At 28.0% G+C, this 21,223-nt stretch overlaps 4 protein-coding genes across 4 annotated transcripts in view; all 4 read right to left on the bottom strand.

Annotated features, from left to right (window-relative positions):
• The window catches only part of LOC108691174 (feline leukemia virus subgroup C receptor-related protein 2-like), a 10,217-nt gene extending 8,538 nt beyond the window's left edge, over positions 1-1,679 (bottom strand). Inside the window, 4 exon segments of the mRNA XM_018198832.1 lie at positions 2-196; positions 790-1,027; positions 1,176-1,407; positions 1,480-1,679. Coding sequence (XP_018054321.1) covers positions 2-196; positions 790-1,027; positions 1,176-1,407; positions 1,480-1,679 — 865 coding nt within the window.
• A 1,664-nt stretch (positions 1,680-3,343) lies between these two features.
• On the bottom strand, positions 3,344-6,318 carry LOC108691140 (feline leukemia virus subgroup C receptor-related protein 2-like). The gene is made up of 7 exons (XM_018198795.1): positions 6,113-6,318; positions 5,808-6,039; positions 5,410-5,647; positions 4,520-4,731; positions 4,284-4,387; positions 3,990-4,100; positions 3,344-3,689 (listed from the first exon to the last, which is right to left on the bottom strand). Exons 1-7 carry the CDS (start codon positions 6,316-6,318, stop codon positions 3,344-3,346), a joined length of 1,449 nt encoding a protein of 482 aa, XP_018054284.1.
• Positions 6,319-7,804: 1,486 nt separating this feature from the next.
• LOC108691173 (feline leukemia virus subgroup C receptor-related protein 2-like) lies at positions 7,805-11,742 on the bottom strand. The gene is made up of 7 exons (XM_018198831.1): positions 11,439-11,742; positions 11,134-11,365; positions 10,739-10,976; positions 9,033-9,244; positions 8,745-8,848; positions 8,525-8,635; positions 7,805-8,147 (listed from the first exon to the last, which is right to left on the bottom strand). The coding sequence occupies exons 1-7, from the start codon at positions 11,639-11,641 to the stop codon at positions 7,805-7,807; spliced, it is 1,443 nt and encodes a 480-aa protein (XP_018054320.1). The 5' UTR covers positions 11,642-11,742.
• A 979-nt stretch (positions 11,743-12,721) lies between these two features.
• On the bottom strand, positions 12,722-19,289 carry LOC108691176 (feline leukemia virus subgroup C receptor-related protein 2-like). Its single transcript, XM_018198833.1, is given in 8 exon segments — positions 12,722-13,067; positions 13,406-13,516; positions 13,640-13,743; positions 13,896-14,107; positions 14,976-15,213; positions 15,351-15,582; positions 15,660-15,882; positions 19,055-19,289. Coding segments are annotated over 8 exon segments (1,701 nt in total).
• Between the last annotated feature and the right edge of the window lie 1,934 nt (positions 19,290-21,223).

Raw genomic sequence — 21,223 nt, forward strand, 5'->3', positions numbered from 1 at the left:
AATATCTGATTGAGTAAAGTAGACACAGCAATAAATACACCAACGTTCAAACCATAGGAATTACAAAGCATGATAAAGTTTTTGTTTCTGCAAAGCCCTTTAATCGGCTCCACGAATTCCTCTCTTTTCTTCATCCGATTCATTTTTTGCAATGCCCGTGTCTCGCTCGGCGGTAGTCTTGGTTCGTTCTGAAATACTGATACAAAAGCACATTGAGAAGATTAAAACGCGATAATTTTTCCTGGAGTGAGCGATCTTTAATTAATTAACGGTTTATCGTCCTTCTTTCGCTTCTCCTCTCTTTGTGTGTGATTATATAGCTGGAATAAATAAAAATAAAAACCCGGATAAAGGAATTGAGATTAAAGTGGATAGGCTGTATTGAAAAATTTCAGTACATTAAAAATTAGATAGATATATTGAAGGATAGTTTTTTTCAATTAATATTTAGAAGAGGTTACTTAGAACAATTATAAATGATCTGAAAGACACATTCAAATATCATTTACCAAAGTTAATACATTGCGTAGGTACATAAAAGTATAAATTTTATATTAATATAAAATACAAAAACAAAAAAAAAATACAAAAAAAAGTAATACAAATACATAATTTTGGTTCTTTATTATTTTATTAAGTTAAAAATTGATTTCCCATGTGTGGGAGAGTATAAAAAAATTAGAAAAACATTTTTTGCATCAGCTCAGATCTGTTTAATTTTAAATCAGAATTAAATATTTATATTATCGAACTATTACTTGTTTTATTAATAATAGATGATGAACTTACACGTAAGCACAAGAGCGAATGCAATTGTGCAGACGATTGCGACCATCCAGCATAAACGTGACAAATCTTTGCCGATATCATCCAAATTGTCATGATTTTTCACTATTATAGGCCCTAAAAGAAAACACAACGCCACTCCAAATTGATTGCCAAAAATACTCAAAGATGTGGCGGTCGAGAGTTGGGTAGGAGGAAACCATTGCGCGGCCAATCGTCCTGGTATTGGTAGCACTGTAGTCTGACAAAATAAATAAAATTAGTATTTTCTAAATAAATTGTAGAGAATATAGAGTAAAGATCTAACCATAAAAAAGGAGGAAAGAACAAAGTTGTAATAGTATCAAGATTTTTGATAGAGTAAATTAAAGTAAATTAAAAGATATAACCTGCGCAAGAGCGACTATTGAATGACCGATGATAGCAACGTAGAATCTATCGGGTTGAATGGACAATGTTTTTATCCAGGCACCAAGACAGTTAAGACCGGCGCCTATAGTGATAGTCCATCGCAGACCGCATTTGTCTGTCATGTACGACGCTGGAAATATAAATGCTATGTAAAATGCCATAAATGACATCGAGGTCCAGTCAACCATCATCGAAGACACTCCATAATACCTAAATAGTACATAAAAAAGGGCATTGACTTTTACATTCAAAATTGTTCTTATTTTGGGAAAAATATGATACCTAATAACTATGTTGGTTATAATCGAGTATTCTATCCATTGAGAATTTGATCCAGCATAAATCATGAAGATAATTAACATTAGCCACCTTTTTTTGTACACTTTCAATTTTAATTGTTTGACGTTGGTTGGTTCGCCAGACTCTATTATTTTTGTTAGATTTTTTTTTGTGAGTACTTCGCTCTGGCTTTTATCTTCCATTATTATTTTCACTCTCTTTTGCAAAATAAGTTCCGTAAAGTATAACTTTGATGTGTATCTATTTAAGTTGAAAAAATTTATATCCTATACTTTTAAATCTTATACCTATAAATTTAAATCCTATACTTTTCTTGAAATTCGTTTTGTGCAAAAGCATTTAGTTCTAAAATGCGTAGTATATATCAAATTGTACAATTTCATACTGTTAATTACACTATCAAAGACTGTCTTATTATAATAATGATCTTATGTAAGTGGCGCGATTTAGAATCGTATTTAACGTTACAAAATTCTTCACATTTCGTGAATTTGAAAATGACACAAGGATAAAAAGATTGGTATTGATTGAAATTGAGATGAAATGTAACTGCAAGTCATATAAGATTTCTATTGTACCGATATACTCGTTTAATATCACATGACAATTTACCTTATCTATACATGAACAAATAAAGTAATGTTATTAACTTGCAGATCTAAGAAGATTTATACTTAGTCTTATCACGATTTTTATCAGATTCAGAAATAGCACTTTTTTTCGTTTTTAAAACAACTGTAATATTATGTGTTATTTATTTTATTCTTGTGGTATTGAATAATTTACATGTATAGTGTAAATATAAAATGCATTACATTGCCATATAAAATGTGCTATTGCATTTTTGTTCAAGCAATTGGGAGACAAAAGTTTGATATAAATTATGCTGATGCGACTGTATAATTACAGCTATTTAAATTGTTTTTTATGATGAATTTATTTTTATGCTTATATATTATATAATAACTATAATTATAATAATTTTTGGTTACCAATTACATATTTGTTGATAGGATTATACATATAGTTACTATTACTAAAATTAGGTTTATCTAATTTTAGCTCCAGAATCAAAACGCAAAGCCAATGACGCAATAAATTCAATGTAAGACTTCGGGGACTATAAAGTATGATACGCATCTGAGCGTGTGACACTTATCAACACTTTACAGTTCTTGAAATTTTATATTGAATCTTTTCGAAAAAATGACTTCACGTTTTTTTTCCGGAGCTCAAATTTTACAGGCCTGACTAATATTATAGTAATCAGTTCTTATTTCGTAATCTTATTTATAGTAATAATTATAATTATAACATCAAAACAGTTTATAATTAAAACATCAAACAGTTTTTCTCTCAATGCGTAAAATGAAATATTATACCAAAATGTAACTAGTACAATTAAGTAACAATTAAAATGAATTGATGACCATTTATAATTTCTAAAACGATAAATTATCAAGTTTTAATTTGAAATTATGCAAGAAACGTTGATTATTTTGTTAACGTTACTATGTGGTGTTAAATCTTTTTTTCTATCATATTGTAAAGTCAATCTTCTTGGAAAACTCTCATTCCGTTTTATGGTAGAGGTAATATGAAGGTATATTACTTGTTAGCAAAGAATTCTTTTTGTAAAAAAAAAAAAGAAAATTTAACATATGGTTTTTTTTTAAAAAGCAATGTGTAATTTTCATCTCGCACATACATTGTGAGATGAAGTTTTTTAACCATTTTATTATACTATATTAGTTAAGAAACATTAATAAAAATTAAAACATGAATGAAATGATATTGGTTTCAAAATTTATTAGTATTGAAAGATTAATAAGATTATTTGTAATAATTAAATAATGCTATAAGTTAATTGAGTCATTTCTGGAACGCCGTCGGTTTGCTTTTCAATTCTAGCGATTCTTTCAAATTGAGCTCTCTTTATTGCGTCTTGTCGTCTCTGCTTGTCTTTTGTTATAGCAGTCAAAATGAAACCGAGTAGCAAAGCCAAGCATAAGCAGATGTGCACCGGAATGTCGCCGTATATGTTCATTAATAATCCTAATGATGTAATCAGTATAATGCCGTAAATGCTGGTTGTTATGTTGAGAAGACCCGCAGGTATATTTTCCGACTCTGGATACGTAAATTCAGTGCACAAATCAAATCCCATTGCCAGATATCCCGACATAAAGTATCTATAACGTATAATAGAATGTAAATCCCCTAAGACTTTTGACAGATAATATTTAAAATTTATATATCAAATAAAATGTAATAAACAAGTTCCGAATGAATATGATTTTAAACTCTACAATTGTTTTTTATTACAATTTGTTTGATATATTGAAAAAAAAGACCTTAAAGACGTTAATAAAAACAGAGAGCAACAATTATATTTTACTAAATTATTAAAAGGTTAACTCGTTTTACATAATACATTTTTTGAAATATTAATATTTTTAATATGATCATAAATATGGATGTCAATATGTTACCCTAAGAAAATCGCCGACACGTATACCATCCATTTTATACCCATGCAAGTAAACACCGTGAATAATATTTGACCACAAAATGTAAGAAAATATACAGTCACGGCAGTTTGTCTGAAAATTGGAAATATAAATCGTTGCTAATATTTCCAGCGCATAATTTAGGATAAAATAAATTTAAATTGAGAAATATAATACATTAGAAATACATTAAATTGGGAAATAATTTGGAAAAATTAAATTTAAATTTAAATTTAAATTTAAATTTTTTTAGACAATTATAAATGTTTTTCTTACTTGTATTTATGCGTTTTATCAAGAATAATACCAAAACTGACAGAACCGATCATACCGGTAAGAATCATGATTAAGCCAATTCTACCTGCATCTTCTTCTCCATTCTAAAATATATTTGATATCTTACACATACATCTTTCTTTTAGATACGTATACAAAAATATATAAATATATATTTAGATATTGCTGACATTTTTTTTAATAATGTTCTGCTGCATCGAGATTCATTTGCTCACCTCAAAGTGTGCGAGGAATATCTGATTGAGTAATGTAGACATAACATTGAATACACCGATATTTAAACCATAGGAATTACAGAGCATAATGAAGTTTTTGTTTCTGTAGAGCCTTTTAATCGGTTCCATGAATTTTTCTCTTTTCTTCGTCCGATTCATTTTTTGCAATGCCCGCGTTTTGCTCGGCGGTAGTTTCGGTCCGTTCTGAAATACTGGTACGTAAGCACAGTGAGAAGATTAAAACGTGATAATCTTTCTGGGATGTGAGGGATCTTTAATTATTTCGCGGTTTATTGTTCTTCTTCCTCTTCTCTTCTGTTTGTGTGTGTAGTTACTCAGTTACACATAGGTACATGTAACATATTTAGGTGTAATTCCACAATATAATTATAACACACGTGTATTATATTACAGTTATATTATTGAATAGAAAATTACATTTAATAGATACATTTAATAGATATGTAACATGTGTTCATTACGTAGCTGTGAAAAATAAAAATTAAAACCCGGATAAAAGGAGACCTAAAATGATTATTAGCTTTATTAGAAAATTTAAGTTAACAATTTGATAGATATATTGAAAAGAAAGACAGTTTATTATAATTTTTTAAAAAATTAATATTTATAAGATATTGCTTCGATTTAATATCATTCATAAATGATTGTCAAATGATTGAAAAGATATATTCAAATCTCATTTACCAAAGTTTCAGTTAAAATTCTTCATTATTTTATTAAGTTAAAGAATGATTTCTTATGTGTGGGAGAATATAAAAAAACTAGGAAAATGTTATTCACATCAGTTCAGATCTGTTTAATTTTATGTGAGAATTAAACACTTATATTTATAAACTACTACTTGTTTCATTAATAGACGATGAACTTACACGTAAGCACAAGAGCGAATGCAATTGTGCAGACGATTGCGACCATCCAGCATAAACGTGACAAATCTTTGCCGATGTCATCCAGATTGTTGTGATTTTTCACTATTATAGGCCCTAAAAGAAAACCCAACGCTACTCCCAATTGATTGCCAAAAATACTCAAAGATGTGGCGGTCGAGAGTTGGGTAGGAGGAAACCATTGCGCGGCCAAGCGTCCTGGTAACGGCAGAATCATAGTCTAATATATAAAATGAACTAATTACTACTCTCTAAAAAATAAACATGGCACATAATATAAAGTAATATAATAATAATATATCCATAAAAAGGAGGATAGGAAAAAGTTATAACGATATCCAAATTTTCAGAGATTAATCAAATAATTTAAGAGATGTTACCTGCGCGAGTGCGACTATCGATTGACCAATAAAAACAACGTAAATTCTATCGGGTTGAATGGAAAACATTTTTATCCAGGTACCCAGACAATTAATACCAGCACCTATGATGATGGTCCACCGCAGACCGCACTTGTCTGTCATATACGACGCTGGAAAGATGAACACTGTGTAAATTGCCAAAAACAACATCGAGGTCCAATCAATCATCATCGAAGATACTCCATAATATCTAAATAATACACATAAAAGGCATTGACACTTTTACATTCAAAATTGTTCTTATTTTGAGGAAAATATGGTACCTAGTAATTACGTTGGTTATAATCGAGTATTCTATCCATTGAAAAGAATTTGATCCAGAATAAATCATATAGATGATTAGCATTAGCCACCTCTTTTTATACACTTTCAATTTTAATGGTTCGACGTCGATTGATTCGTCAGACTTTATTATTTTTATTGCATCTTTTATTGTGAGTACCTCGCTTTGGCTTTTATCTTCCATCATGTTACAATATTTTTACTCTATTGCAAAATAAGTTTCGTATACTATATCTTTGATGTATGTTTATTTAAATTGAAAGAATATACACTTTCAATTATACACTTTTCTTAAAATATTTTTTCAATAAGTGTAATAATATTGTATTTAATTCTGGAATTCTTAGTATCAAATCAAATTGTACAATTTTATAACATTACACTATGAAAGATTTTTTATCATATCTTAAATAACAATGTTATAGGCGACGCAATTTAGGATCGTATTTAAAAAATTTTTTACATTTCGCGAATTGATTTTGACGCAACGATAAAAGGATTGGTAAAATTGAGGTGGTGTTGACTGAAATTGAGATGAAATGTAACTGTGCGTTGTGTAATATTTCCGATGTACAAATACACTCGTTTAAATCGATAAACTTACCTTATCTGTACATGAATTATCTGTACAAATAAAACATTATTAGCGTAAAGCTTTAAAAAAATTTGTACTTAGTCTTAACAAGATTTTTATCAGATTCAGAAACTGTGTTTTTGTACGATTTTAAAAAAACAATTATATGATAGTATGCGTTATTTCATTTATATAGTACTGAACAATTTGCACGCACAGTATAAGTAAAAGTTCATTACATTGTAACAAACATGTGTGCTATTGTATTTTTGTTCAAGCAATTGATCACGTTAAGAGAAAAGTTCTTTGTAAATCACGTAATGCCTTACGACTATATAATTATCTAACTATAATTATATAGTCGTAAGGCATTACGTGATTCTTTAAATCATTTTTCATAATAATTTTAATATCATTTTTATAATTATAATAACTATAATTATAGCCATTTCTGGTTGCCAACTGTATATATGTATATTGTATACATGTATTGTATATATGTATATTGATTTAAAACTACACATATAGTTATTATTAACATTATAGTAGTTGTAATCATAATTATAATAATACATAATTATAGTTACAAATAATTTACCTCTCAATACGTGAAACGAAATATAAATAATAAGAATAAAATAATAAGAACAATTAAGTAAAAATGAAGATAAAAAATTGATGATGATTAATAATTTCTAAAAAAGGAGAATTTTCGTATATTTAATTTTAATGTTACGCAAGATTGATTAATTATTTCGTTAATGATAATATATGATGTTAAATTTGTTTTTTTTGCCATATTATAAAGATAATTTTGTAGGAGAAATCTATTTCCTTTTTATAGAAGAGGCAAAGTATCATGTTGTTGTTGGCAAGAGTTTCTTTTGTAAAAAAAAAAAGAACATACAGTTTTTTTAAAAGACAACGTCAAATTTTCATCTGTGCACGTAATGTGAGATTAATTTTTTTTTGTTATTTTATTGTAGGTAATATACTATTTAGAAGGTGAAACATCGATAAAAATTAGCACATAATTAAGATCATATTGATTTCAAAATTGATTAGTATTGAAAGATTTAATTTAATTTATTTATGACGATTAAGTAATGCTATAAGTAAGTTGATTCGATTCTGGAACGTCATCGTTCTTTTCAATTCTTGCGATTTCTTCGTATTGAACCTTCTTCCTCGCATCTTGTCGTCTCTGCTCGTCTTTTGTTATAGCGGTCAAAATGAAACCGAGTAACAAAGCCAAGCATAATCCGATGTGCACTGGAATATCGCCGTACGTATTCATTAATGATTCTAACGATATAATGAGTATAATGCCATAAATATTGGATGTTATGTAAAGAAGTCCCGCAGGTATATTTTCCGATTCTGGATACGTATATTCAGTGCATAAATCATATCCCAGAGCTAGATATCCCGACATAAAGTATCTGTAACGAATAATAAAATGTAATAGATATTATCTAAGATTTTTGACAGATAATTAGATATTTAAAATAAATAACAAATAGAATATATTAAAAAGAATTATTAAAAGAATATATTAAAAAGAAATAAATATGATAAAACTTTACAGCTGTGTGCTTTATATCACAATTTGTTTGATATGCATTGAAAAGAGAACTTTAACATTAATAAAAACAGTAAAAACAACAATTATAATTTACTAAATTGTTAAAAAATGAACTTCTATTGTTTTTCATAATTACGTAATTATTGTAATACATTTTTGAAATATTAATATAATATTTTTAATATGGGCACAAATTTGAATGTTAATGTTTATGTTTATATGAATGTTTATTACCCTAAGAAAGTCGCTGACACGTATACCATCCATTTTATACCCATGCAAGTAAACACCGCAAATAATATTTGACCACAAAGTGTAAGAAAATATACCATCACGGCAGTTTGTCTAAAAATTGAAAATATATTTAAATTATTAGTTGATGTTTCAAATGCATGATTTATGATAAAGTAAATTTAATTAAAATTTTTATGACAATTGCAAATGTTTTTCTTACTTGAATTTATGCGTTTTATCAAGGATGAAACCAAAACTAATAGAACCGGCCATACCGGTGAGAGTTAAGGCTAAGCCAATTCTGCCTGCATCTTCTTCTCCATTCTAAAACTCATGTGCGATCGTTAATATATCTTGCTCTTTAGATATATTTATAAAAATATATAAAAATATTTTCAGACATTATATTTTGCTGACATAAATTTAGAAATTTTATATATTTTTAAATATTTGTTCGAATTTCTCTCATTTTATGTTTGATCTGTTACATCGAGATTTATTTGCTCACCTCAAAATGTGCGAGGAATATCTGATTCAGCAATGTAGACACAGCATTTAACACGCCGATATTCAAACCATAGGAATTACAGAGCATGATGTAGTTTTTGTTTCTGCAAAGCCTTTTAATTGGCTCCACGAATTCCTCTTTCTTCTCTGTCCGATTCATTTTTTGCAGTGCCCGCGTCTCACTCGGTGGTAGATCAGGTTCGTTCTGAAATACTGATACGAAATATATTGAGACGATTAAATTATGATAATTTTTCTTCTAATTAATCTTTCTTTCTAATTAATCTTTCCTGGGATGTGAGTTAATTATTTTAATTATTTGATTTAATGGTTTATTCTTCTTCTTCTTCTCTTCTCCTTGTGTGTGAATTACCTAAGATAAATAAAAACCAAGATAAAGGATCTGAGATTAAAGAAATTAAGATTATCGACTGTACTGGAATATTGGTTTACGTTAAAAATTTGATAGATATATTGAAGGATAGCTGTTTTAATTGATAAGGGAATACTTCGGATTAACGGCTACTGATTATGAATGATTGTCTAAAAGACTCGTTTAAACTTTAGTTACAAAATGTGAACACATTACATACACAAAAATGTAAATTTTATATTAATATATTAATATATGTAATTCATAAATATAATTTGGACTCTTTATTATTTTATTAAATTAAAATTAAAGAATGATTATCTATTTGTGGAAAAGTATAAAGAAACTACAAAAATATTTTTCATATAAGGTTAAATCTCTTCCATTTTAGATAAGAATTAATCACTAGTGATCACTATTTATTCTATTAGTAGAGGAAAGTCGCTGATATTGACGTAGGTCTCCAAAAGTGACACCCCTTTATTTCTCAGAAACTAACTATTGCATATTTTATTAATACTAATAAAATCATGACCTGTTTAATTAAAGAAGTATAAATAATAATTCGTGTATATGGCTTGTTTCTATATCAAATAAGTTAAAAATGAATTCTACGAATGCAAAAATAAAATTCTTACGATTTTATTTTGCAAATTGCGTAGTTTAAATAATAGACTATATTATTGATAATATTACGTCTTTTAAATGCTTGTAATTTCCTAAATTAGTTTTATTTATATTATTTTTTTTCATAATACGATTTTCAAATTAAAAATTAAAATTGAGGTGCAGCGTAAACCGCTATATCTGTTTGTAAAAATAGATCATGAGGTAACTTAACCTTTATAATGTTACTTTAGTATCAAATAGCTCTTTTTCTATTGGAACCGAAGATAATTGTGCATATATGGAAAAATTCTTGAAAAATTCGCGTTACATATTTGCATCTTGCAGAACAACATAAAGTAAATATGCATGTAATTCAATAAAAATGTTTTATAACGAAGAGTGAAAAGATTCTGGAATATATCCTATATATTCGCTTGTATTTTAACAGATAATTCCTGTAAAAAGAAAAAGAATAGGAATACGTAGCATTACTGCCTACTGTCAGTTTTGAAGATTTTTGTCAAACGCTCATTTTTGCTTATCTTACGAAAAAATTAATTATTGCAAAATTGCAAACAGTATTAAAACTTATACTATCTCATAGAAAACATTTTTTAGTTTGTACTTGTGTTTTTAAAGTTTTATTTTTACCTTTTGTTTAAGAAATATTGTTTAAAAACAAAGTGATATCGGTGACTTTCCTCTAATGTGAATGTTAAACTTACATGTAAGCACAAGAACGAGTACAATTGTGCCGACGATTGCGACTATCCAGCATAAACGTGATAAATCTTTGCCGATATCATCCAGATTGTTATGATTTTTTACTATTACAGGTCCTAAAAGAAATCCTAATGCTATTCCCACTTGATTGCCAAAAATACCCAAAGACGTGGCAGTTGAAAGTTGGGTTGAAGGAAACCATTGTGCGGCCAAGCGTCCGGGTAACGGCAGTACCAAAGTCTAATATATAAAATGAACTGATTACTACTTTCTAAATAAATATAATATAAAGAAGATAGAATAACAACATAATCATAAGAAGAAGATAGAAAAAAAATTGTAATGATAACAAGATCAATATTTTTAGACATTAATCAAGTAATTTAGGAGATATCACCTGTGCGAGTGCGACTATCGAATGACCAATGAAAACAACGTAAAACCTATCGGGTTGAACGGACAATATTTTTATCCAGGAACCAAGACAGTTAAGACCAGCGCCTATGATGATGGTCCATCGCAGACCACATTTATTTGTCACATACGACGCTGGAAAGATGAACACCGCGTAAATTGCCAAAAACAACATCGAGGTCCAATCAACCATCATCGAAGACACTCCATAATATCTAAATAATACACATAAAGGGCATTGACACTTTTACATTCAAAATTGTTCTTATTTTGAGGAAAATATGATACCTAGTAACTACGTTGGTTATAATCGAGTATTCTATCCATTGAGAAGAATTCGTTCCATTATAAATCATGTAGATGATCAGCATTAGCCACCTCTTTTTATATACTTTCAATTTTAATGATTCGACGTCGGTTGATTCGTCAGATTTTATTATTTTTGTTGGATCTTTTGTTGTTAGTACTTCGTTTTGGCTTTTATCTTCCATTATTATTTTCACTCTTTTGTAAAATAAATTCCGTTAAAATAACTTTGATGTGTATCTATTTAAGTTAAAAAAATTTAAATTCTGCACTTTTCTCAAATTATTTTTTCAATAAATGTAGATATTTAATTTTGGAATGCGTAGTATACATCAAATTATACAATTTTAATGGCACTATCAAAGATTTCCTTATTAAATCTTGCATAATCATTTTATAAGCGCGATTTAAAATCGTATTTCATGGTATACAATTTTTCATATTTCGTGAATTGAGTTGAAAGTGATACGCAATGATAAAAGAATTGATACTAATTGAAATTGAGATGCAATATAACTGCGTGTCTTGTAATGTTTCCGTTGCAAAGATAGACTTGTTTAATGTCACATGACAAATTTACGTTATCTATATACGAAGATAAAATGACACTATTAACTTAAAGATTTAAAAAGATGTGTGCTTAGTCTCTTATCACGATATTTATTAGAATCAGAAGCTGTATATTTTTGTACGATTTTAAAATAACTATGCGATAATATCAGTTATTTATTTTATATGTTGTTACGAACAATTCACACGTGTAGTGTAAATATAAATTGCATTGCGATATAAAAAAATGTGCTATTGTATTTCTGTTCAAGCAATTGAAAATATTAAGAAAAAAATTCTTCGTATATCAATGATATGCAATATAATGATGTGCAATGCAATGACATGCTTGTTGATTATTTTGTTAATGATATTATATGGTATTAAATTCTTTTTTCTGTCTACTATAATATTAATCCTGTTGGAGAAATTTATTTCCTTTTTATAGAAGAGGAAATATCAAAGTATGCGCCATATTATTGGCAAGAATTTCTTTTGTAAATAAAAAGGATTTCACATACAGTTCTCTTAAAAAGAAACGTGTAATTATCATTTGCGCACGCAGAATGTGAGATTAATTTTTTTAGTCACTTTATTGTAGGTAATATATTTATTTAGAAAATAAAAGATTAATAAAAATTAGAATATGAATAAAATCATATTGCATTTGAAATCTCTTATGGTATTAAAAGATTTAATAAGATTATTTGTGATAATTAAGTAATGCTATAAGTAAGTTGATTCGTTTCTGGAATGTCATTGACATTCATTTCAATTCTTGCGATTCTTTCATACTGAGCCTTCTTTCTTGCGTCTTGTCGTCTCTGCTCATTTTTTGTTATAGCGGTCAAAATGAAACCGAGCAACAAAGCCAAGCATAATCCAATGTGCACTGGAATGTCGCCGTACGTGTTCATTAATGATTCTAACGATATAATGAGTATAATGCCGTAAATACTGGTTGTTATATTGAGAAGTCCTGCAGATATATTTTCCGACTCTGGATACGTATATTCGGTGCACAAATCATATCCCATTGCTAGATATCCTGACATAAAGTATCTGTAACGAATAATAAAATATTGAAGATATCGCCTAAGATTGCTGACAGATAATGTTATAATATAAAAAATATCTGAAATAAAATGTAATAAAAAAGTAATTTAATAAACATATAAACATATAAAACTCTAAATAAATATGATAAAAATCTGTATTGCTTTATATTACAATTTGATGTGCATTGAAAAAAGCGAACTTTAAATGTTAATAAAAATAGTGAGAACAATTACAGTTTACTAAATCATTAACAAATTTCTGTTATTTTACATAATTACATAATAATTTCTAAAGCATTAATAATTTTAATATGAGTACAAATTTGAATATCGATATTTTACCCTAAGAAGATTGCCGACACATATACCATCCATTTTATACCCATGCAAGTAAACACCGCAAATAATATTTGACCACAAAGTGTAAGAAAATATACAGTCACAGCAGTTTGTCTGAAAATTGGAAACATTAGCTGATGTTTCCAATGCAATGATTTATAATAAAGTAAATTTAAATTAGATTTTTATGATCATTGCAAATGTTTTTCTTACTAATAAGAAAATATTTTTTCTTACTTGAATTTATGCGTTTTATCAAGGATAATACCAAAACTAATGGAACCAGCCATACCGGTGAGAATTAAGGCTAAACCAATTCTGCCTGCATCTTCTTCTCCATTCTAAAACACATGTGCGATATGTATATCTTACCTTTTAGATATTTGCAAAAATGTATGAAAATATTTTCAGATGTTGACATTAATTTATAAATATTTGTTCGAATTTCTCTCATTTTATGTTTGATTTGCTGCATCGAGGTTTATTTGCTCACCTCAAAATGTGCGAGGAATATCTGATTCAGCAATGTAGACACAACATTTAACACGCCGACGTTCAAACCGTAGGAATTACAGAGCATGATGTAGTTTTTGTTTCTGCACAGCCTTTTAATCGGCCCCATAAATTCCTCTCTTTTCTTCGTTCGATTCATTTTTTGCAGTGCCCGCGTTTCACTCGGTGGCAGTTTAGGTTCGTTCTGAAATACTGAAAGCATTGAGAAGATTAAATCGCGATAATCTTTCCTAAGGTGTAAGCGATCTTTAATTATTTAGCAATTTATTTTTCTTCTTTTTCTTCTTCTCTTCTTGTTTGTAGTTATTTATAAATAAAAATAAAAATTTATATAAAGGGACTGAAATTAAAATGGATTATCGGCTGTATTGGAATATTTGTCTACGATAAAAATTTGATAAAGATTTTACAAATTGAATAATAGCTTTTTTAATTGATATTTATAAAGGAATACTTTGATTTAACGGATACCAAGGAGCGCATTACGGTGTACAAATTTGGGGCATTACTGAGCATTACTGGACGTTACTTAACAGAATTATGTATTATAATAAGCGATATTATTATGTTTTACTAAGGCATTAATAGGCATTACTAAGATATTAGTGGGCTTTAGTGAGTATTACTAGGGCATTAATGGGCATAAAATTTGAGCATTACTTGGACATTACTTGAGCATTACTAGGCACTGTAGGCATTGGTGTACATAATTTTAGTCATCGGTTTACCCCTTGACGAATATTGAATTTATGAATGATTATGATTGTCTAAAAGACATATTCAAATCTCATTTACAAAAAGTTAACACATTGCGTACGCAAAAATGTAAATTTTACTTTAATATATCTGTAATTAAATTCAAATATATAATTTCGATTTTTTATTTTATTAAGTTAATAAATAGTTACCTATGTTTGGGAAAGTATAAAGAAAAATATACTACAAACATACTACAAAAATATTTTTCACATCAGTTCAGATTTCTTCCAATTTAGAGAGAATTAATCATTTATATTAACAAACTATTACTTGTTTTATTAGTAATAGATGTTAAACTTACATGTAAGCACAAGACCGAATGCAATTGTACAGACGATTGCGACTATCCAGCATAAACGTGTCAAATCTTTGCCAATGTCATCTAGATTCTTGTGATTTTTCACTATAATAGGTCCTAAAAGAAAACCCAACGCTACTCCCAATTGAGTACCAAAAATACCTAAAGATGTGGCAGTCGAGAGTTGGTTAGGAGGAAACCATTGTGCGGCCAAACGTCCTGGTAACGGCAGGACCATAGTCTAATATAAAATGAAGTAATTTCTATTCTATAAATAAATTCAGAAAATTTAGAATAGTAATATAAAAAGGAGCAGAGGAAAAGTTGTAACAGTATTAAGATTTTTAGAGATTAATGAAGTGAATTAAGAGATGTAACCTGCGCGAGCGCGACTATCGAATGACCAATGAAAGTAAGGTAGAATCTATCGGGTTGAATAGATAATGTTTTTATCCAAGAACCAAGGCAGTTAAGACCGGCGCCTATGATGATGGTCCATCGCAGACCGTACTTGTCTGTCATATACGATGCTGGAATTATAAACATCGCGTAAAATGCCAGGAACGACATCGAGGTCCAGTGAACCATCATTGAAGACACTCCATAGTACCTATAATAATATACAAAAAAGGACATTGACACTTTTTTACATTCAAAGTTGTTTATATTTTGATGAAAATATGATACCTAGTAATTATATTGGTTATAATTGAGTATTCTATCCATTGAGAGGCATTCGTTCCAGCATAAATTATGTAGATAATTAGCATTAGCCATCTCTTTTGATATACTTTCAATTTTAATGGTTCGACGTCGGTTGATTCGCCAGACTTTGTTATTTTTATTGGTTCTTTTATTGTGACTACCTCACTTTGGCTTTTATCTTCCATTATTATTTTCACTCTTTCGTAGAAGTTCCATAAAGTATAACTTTGTTATATATCTAAGTCAAAAAGATTTAAATCCTGTACTTTTCTCAAATAATTTTTTCAATAAATGCAAAGACATTTAATTCCGAAATGCATAGTATACATCAATTTTACAATATTTACACTATTAAAAATTTTCTTATTAAATTTTTGAATAATCTTATAAGCGACGCGATTTTGAATCGTATTTCACATTATAAAGTTGTTCACATTCCGTGAATTGATTTGAATGTAACGCGTGATAAAAGGATTGATGCTGATTGAAATTGGGATGAAATATAACTGCGCGTATTTCCGTTGCACCGATGGACTTATTTAACGTCACATGACAAATTTACCTTATCTTTACATGAACAGATAAAATGACATTATTAGCGTAGCAGATTTAAGAAGATCTATGTTTAGTCTCTTATCACGATCTTTATCAGATTTAGAAGCTACATTTTTGTACGAATTTAAAATTATGCGATAATATCCGTTATTTATTTTGTTCTTGTTGTTTCGAGCAATTCACATGTGTACCGTAAATATAAAATATATTACATTGCTGTACAAAATATGTGTTATAAGCTATTGCATTTCTGTTCAAGTAACTGAGAATATTAAGTCAAATATTCGATGTTAATCACGTCAAGAACCGTTGAATTTAGTAAGATTATATGAACAAGATAAACATCTTACTCATGTGACAGAATATTTTCTAATGAGTGAATATCGAACTGAGATAAGCTATTATACATTTAAAATTTTCTAAGTTTTACGATATATCACTTAAAAAAAAAAAAGAAAGAGATTTTTAGTAGATTCACAATTTTTTATTCTCTTCTCAAGATTTTAAGTACTTTATAGACAAACGTTATTGGATCTACTTTTTGCATGTTGAATCAAGAATTTGGAACATTTCTGAAACATAATGTCATTTCATATGATTATAATAAAACATCGTTTTTTTGACTTTTTAAAAATAGATGCAAATGCAATTGATTATTACCTTCAAATATAAAGCTGGAAAAACTGGAACAAGACTGGAAGTTTAACGACTCACGCAGATTGTCTGATGATTATTTGCATAATTGTGTTTTACACCAATGTGTTTAATAATGTGTTAAGCGCTACATAATACCTAATATTAGTAAAACAAAAATCTTCTTACTTTGTTTAATGTATCAAAATATATTTAAATCAGTTTTGTGATTGCATTTTAATGCCGTACTTTTGCTCTTTTTTGAAATGTTTCAATTTTTACATATTTTTTGTTTTATTTTTCTCGATTATCTAAAAACCTGGATGTGATGGAGCAAAATTACGAATTTGGATTTATTGATTCAAAAATGTATAAGAACCTACTCTAGTCTGGTTTCTCAAAAAAATTTTTTTGATTCTGTGTTATTAACTTAAAAAGAAAAAAAGAAAGAATAATCACACACACACTATCAGATTTAATGTTGAAATGATATGGAATATGTAGTTCAATTGTGTTTCCTCATACACTTAAGGGAAATATCAATAATAAAAAATAATAGCACACAAAACTGTTTAAAATTGCTTATCATTCTATTATAATACTCTATTACAATCACCAGAAAGTCTGAACTAATAATGAACAGAATTATTTAAAGTTTGATTCCGTTTGTCTCAGCTTTTAATATGGTAGATTGAATTTTCAAATGACCACTGAAAGCTTAGCAATCAATGATCTCGTTTGTAAGTAAAGTTTACGTTTCGTTCTACGGATACAAATACATAATTAAAAAAATCTTAACAAAATGTTTAGAAAAATAGTTTATCAAGATAAAAGATCGGTACTCTGTTAGAAATGTTCTTAAATTTCATTAAATTTTAAGTTAATTACTTACACAATTGATTTGAACTTAATTTGAACTTAATTACATTAAATTTAATGTATTTATAACTAAAAAGTATATTTGTGTACATATATATAAAATTTACTCAGTAAACGAGAATGAATTGAAATGGATTCAGATTTTCAGAAATATTGATTCACGAATGTTAAAATGAATGCTTTTCAATTCTGAATGCATTTTTATTCATTTATAGGAATTGCAGCATTGGAGCATACATCTCTATGCCTTTCAATCTAAAAATAATATTAGCTTTTTCTGTGCACACAAACACAATTGTGAATACTGTTCAATTCAAAATTTTGAATAGAAAATGCAATTTTTCAATTCAATTGTATCCAATTGAATCTAATTGAATCCAATTGAATCCAATTAAATCCAAAAAAGTATTCACTACTTAGAATACGCATTCGGATAAAAAAAAATTTCAATCCATTTTAATCCATTCTCGTTTGCTGGGTAATGTATTTTTCATGAAAATTTATGAAATTTAATGTACTTTTCATAAAATTTTATTAAAAGTACATTAAATTTCATAAATTTAATGTACATGTTCATTACATGTAAGTAATTACTGTAACTTAATTTTCAGTTAAATCATTCATTACTTTTAATTTCGTTCATAACCACGAGTTTTATTTATACATAAAGGAAGCTCATGGTTACATTCCTAACAGTATATACAAGTAACAAGATAATAAATCTTAAAATGGATATTTTGTTGTTACTTTTAGAAAATAAAGCAATAGTTAAAGCATCCATTTTTTAAGCTGGAAAAGTCTTCCATAACTCACGCAGATTATCTAACTGTTTGCTGCACAATGATACGTTACACAAATTTGTTTTATAACATGTTAGGCTATATAATAGGTATCCAATATATAGTAAAAAAATTTTCTATTTGCAGGATTAATCAATATTCTATTTATTATTGAAATTTACATTAAATGCGAATAATTATTATTCGAAAATGTAAGAAGTAAATTATATGTATATCATATAATGTCACACTGTGACATTCAAACATATACAAAATATACGATAATATTATTCGCATAAAGTATTTATATTTCATATTTTAGCATACGAAGTATATGGATATCGTATCAATGCGGTTAACAAATTGCCCCACAGAGAGTTAATTAGTATCAAAACAGGGAAATTACGTACGTCATGAAGTATGGCTTATTGCACGCTTAATTGTAACAATACAAATCTCGCTTGGGAATTTTCCATTGCAAAAACAAGGAGGAAGGAAATTACGAGAATATTGCAATACTCACTTTTCGTTGGAGAACATACGTCGTTCCAGAAGAAGCAAGAGAATATATCTTACTTCGCGCGCGAGATAAGTTACTAAATTGAACTTTATGCATTGTACATCGGGGGATTTCGGTATTGCGATATCGGCTTTACTTCTCGGGTTTCTGTGAGAAAAGATGTACAAACAATATTTTCGATCGATGTGAAAATTTCGACGCGTCAGAATTTTGTGATATTGGAAAACTCGATACGCGGCAGCACATCCTTTTAACACGATGATTCGGATATGAAACTGTGAACGTCGCTCACAGTCGGTTTAATGGATGAAGATAAAATCTACGCGTACCTCTCGCGACATCTCGTTTGTCTTTTACATTCGATGCCGGATTAATAATAGAATAAAGATGTTATCATTACAAAATTTATAAGCATATAAAAGGACAATAATTTTATAAATTGGATATAGATTATATTGGATATATATTATTGGATTATAGATTTGATTTTATTTTATGAATTGCTTCGAAACGAATAGAATAATAATTGTTCGCAAAGCTATTGACATAGCAATGTAATGTATGTTAAATATTTATATACTTTATTAGTTTATTTTTATGAAAAAATATTTATAAGTTGTTAAGTGTATAAATAAATTTGTACAATTTTTTTTTGAAGATATATCTGTTAATATAAATCTTGACACGTTCTACTTCGATATAATATTATTTTTATGTAAGTATTAGAAATTATTTTGGTTACTTCTAGTGGTGAATAAAGAAGCATGCAATGGCAAATAAGCAGCGTTTATTTGCAATTAAACTAAAAATGCAGTTAATTGTCTGTAAATTATTATACACGGAATGTTGATTGGTCAATTTTATTAATGGAAAAATTAGATGAGGAAATTTAAACACACCATTGTTGTCATTATCTAAAATTGATGGGAACTTATTTATACACCTATAATAATTTGATTTTTATGACTATATAAAAGAAATATCAAATAATATTTTTTTATGCAATTCTCTGTTGTATATTTCTAATTTTATTTTATCTGCAGGGAAAATTAAAAATGTGTAATGCTTTGTATATAACAGAATTTTTTATTGGACGTTATATGTTAACAATAAAGACGACGCAAATATAATTCTCTTATTTTTATATAAATCTAGAATTTATTACAAACAGGTGTAATTAAAAATTAAACAGGTGTAATGTAATTTTTCTTCATCAATCCGTTCAAATTTTTAAATGCATTGTTATTATTTTAGTCCTTTGAGTACAATATGTATATCAAAAAAATAGTTGAACCTGAAAAAAACATCTTAATAGAAACGTGCATTTCATTGTAAAAATATGTGCTCATTGCTTCTGTATATAACTGAGTATTTCGCGTACTTAATACATTTTATTTGAAGAAATTTTATCGTTATCTATACTTTTCATTTTGCACATATTCTCCGATTATTTATTTTGATGAGAGTCTGTATGAATATGTTACAAATGATCGATCGCTATTATCGTATAATTTAAGGAAATGATCGTCTGGGGTTTTATATAAATGTTCGGTTAAATCTATACACATATTCTAAGGGTTATTCGAACTCTTATTATGGTTTTATGTTTTACAGTTCTTGAATGCTTGAGATCGCAATTCGCGGTACTATAATTATTGAAGTATGTATACATTGTTCATTATAAACTATTCAATTCACCGAGCAACAGTTCATAGGGCGATGTCTCAAATATAAAAATTGGTGAAAAATCACTTTACACTCTTAGCGTAAGTTATTACACAGATACGTTCATACATATCAAGTTTATGCATACGCATGGCTAGTTTCGAACAGGTATATATGTTGTCGTCGGTCAGACGTTTCACGATGCTTAAATTAATTCCAAAACTTTTTAATAACATAATAATCATTTTTTTTCATATTCTATACATACAGTGAGTGCAAAAAGTATTCGTGCAGAGAGAATATTTTTTAAAAAAAGCTTTATTTTTAAAAAAGTAAATTTTATCCAAGGAGAAATGAGTCATTGAATTGATGTCGAATTGATATTGATACGATGATTTCAACACCAATTTGACGTCGATTTGACGTTTAATTGATCATTTCTTGCTGGGTTAACAATTTATTCATAAAAAATAAAATAGACTGTATGCATTTCTTAAAATTATATATATATATAT

Source organism: Atta colombica, unplaced genomic scaffold, assembly GCF_001594045.1.
Source record: "Atta colombica isolate Treedump-2 unplaced genomic scaffold, Acol1.0 scaffold41, whole genome shotgun sequence".
NCBI lineage: Eukaryota > Metazoa > Arthropoda > Insecta > Hymenoptera > Formicidae > Atta > Atta colombica.

What these genes read in the sequence shown, in the direction of transcription:
- LOC108691173 (XM_018198831.1), bottom strand. Translation starts at nt 11,641, where the DNA reads ATGGAAGATAAAAGCCAAAACGAAGTACTAACAACAAAAGATCCAACA. An exon ending in CGATAGTCGCACTCGCACAG is followed by an intron (nt 10,977 to 11,133) that starts GTGATATCTCCT and finishes TTTATATATTAG; the next exon opens with ACTTTGGTACTGCCGTTACC. An exon ending in GTGTCAGCGACTTTCTTAGG is followed by an intron (nt 8,148 to 8,524) that starts GTAATAAACATT and finishes TATTCGTTACAG; the next exon opens with ATACTTTATGTCGGGATATC.
- LOC108691140 (XM_018198795.1), bottom strand. Translation starts at nt 6,318, where the DNA reads ATGATGGAAGATAAAAGCCAAAGCGAGGTACTCACAATAAAAGATGCA. An exon ending in GATAAAACGCATAAATACAA is followed by an intron (nt 4,101 to 4,283) that starts GTAAGAAAAACA and finishes TCCAATTTTCAG; the next exon opens with ACAAACTGCCGTGACTGTAT. An exon ending in GTGTCGGCGATTTTCTTAGG is followed by an intron (nt 3,690 to 3,989) that starts GTAACATATTGA and finishes TATACGTTATAG; the next exon opens with ATACTTTATGTCGGGATATC.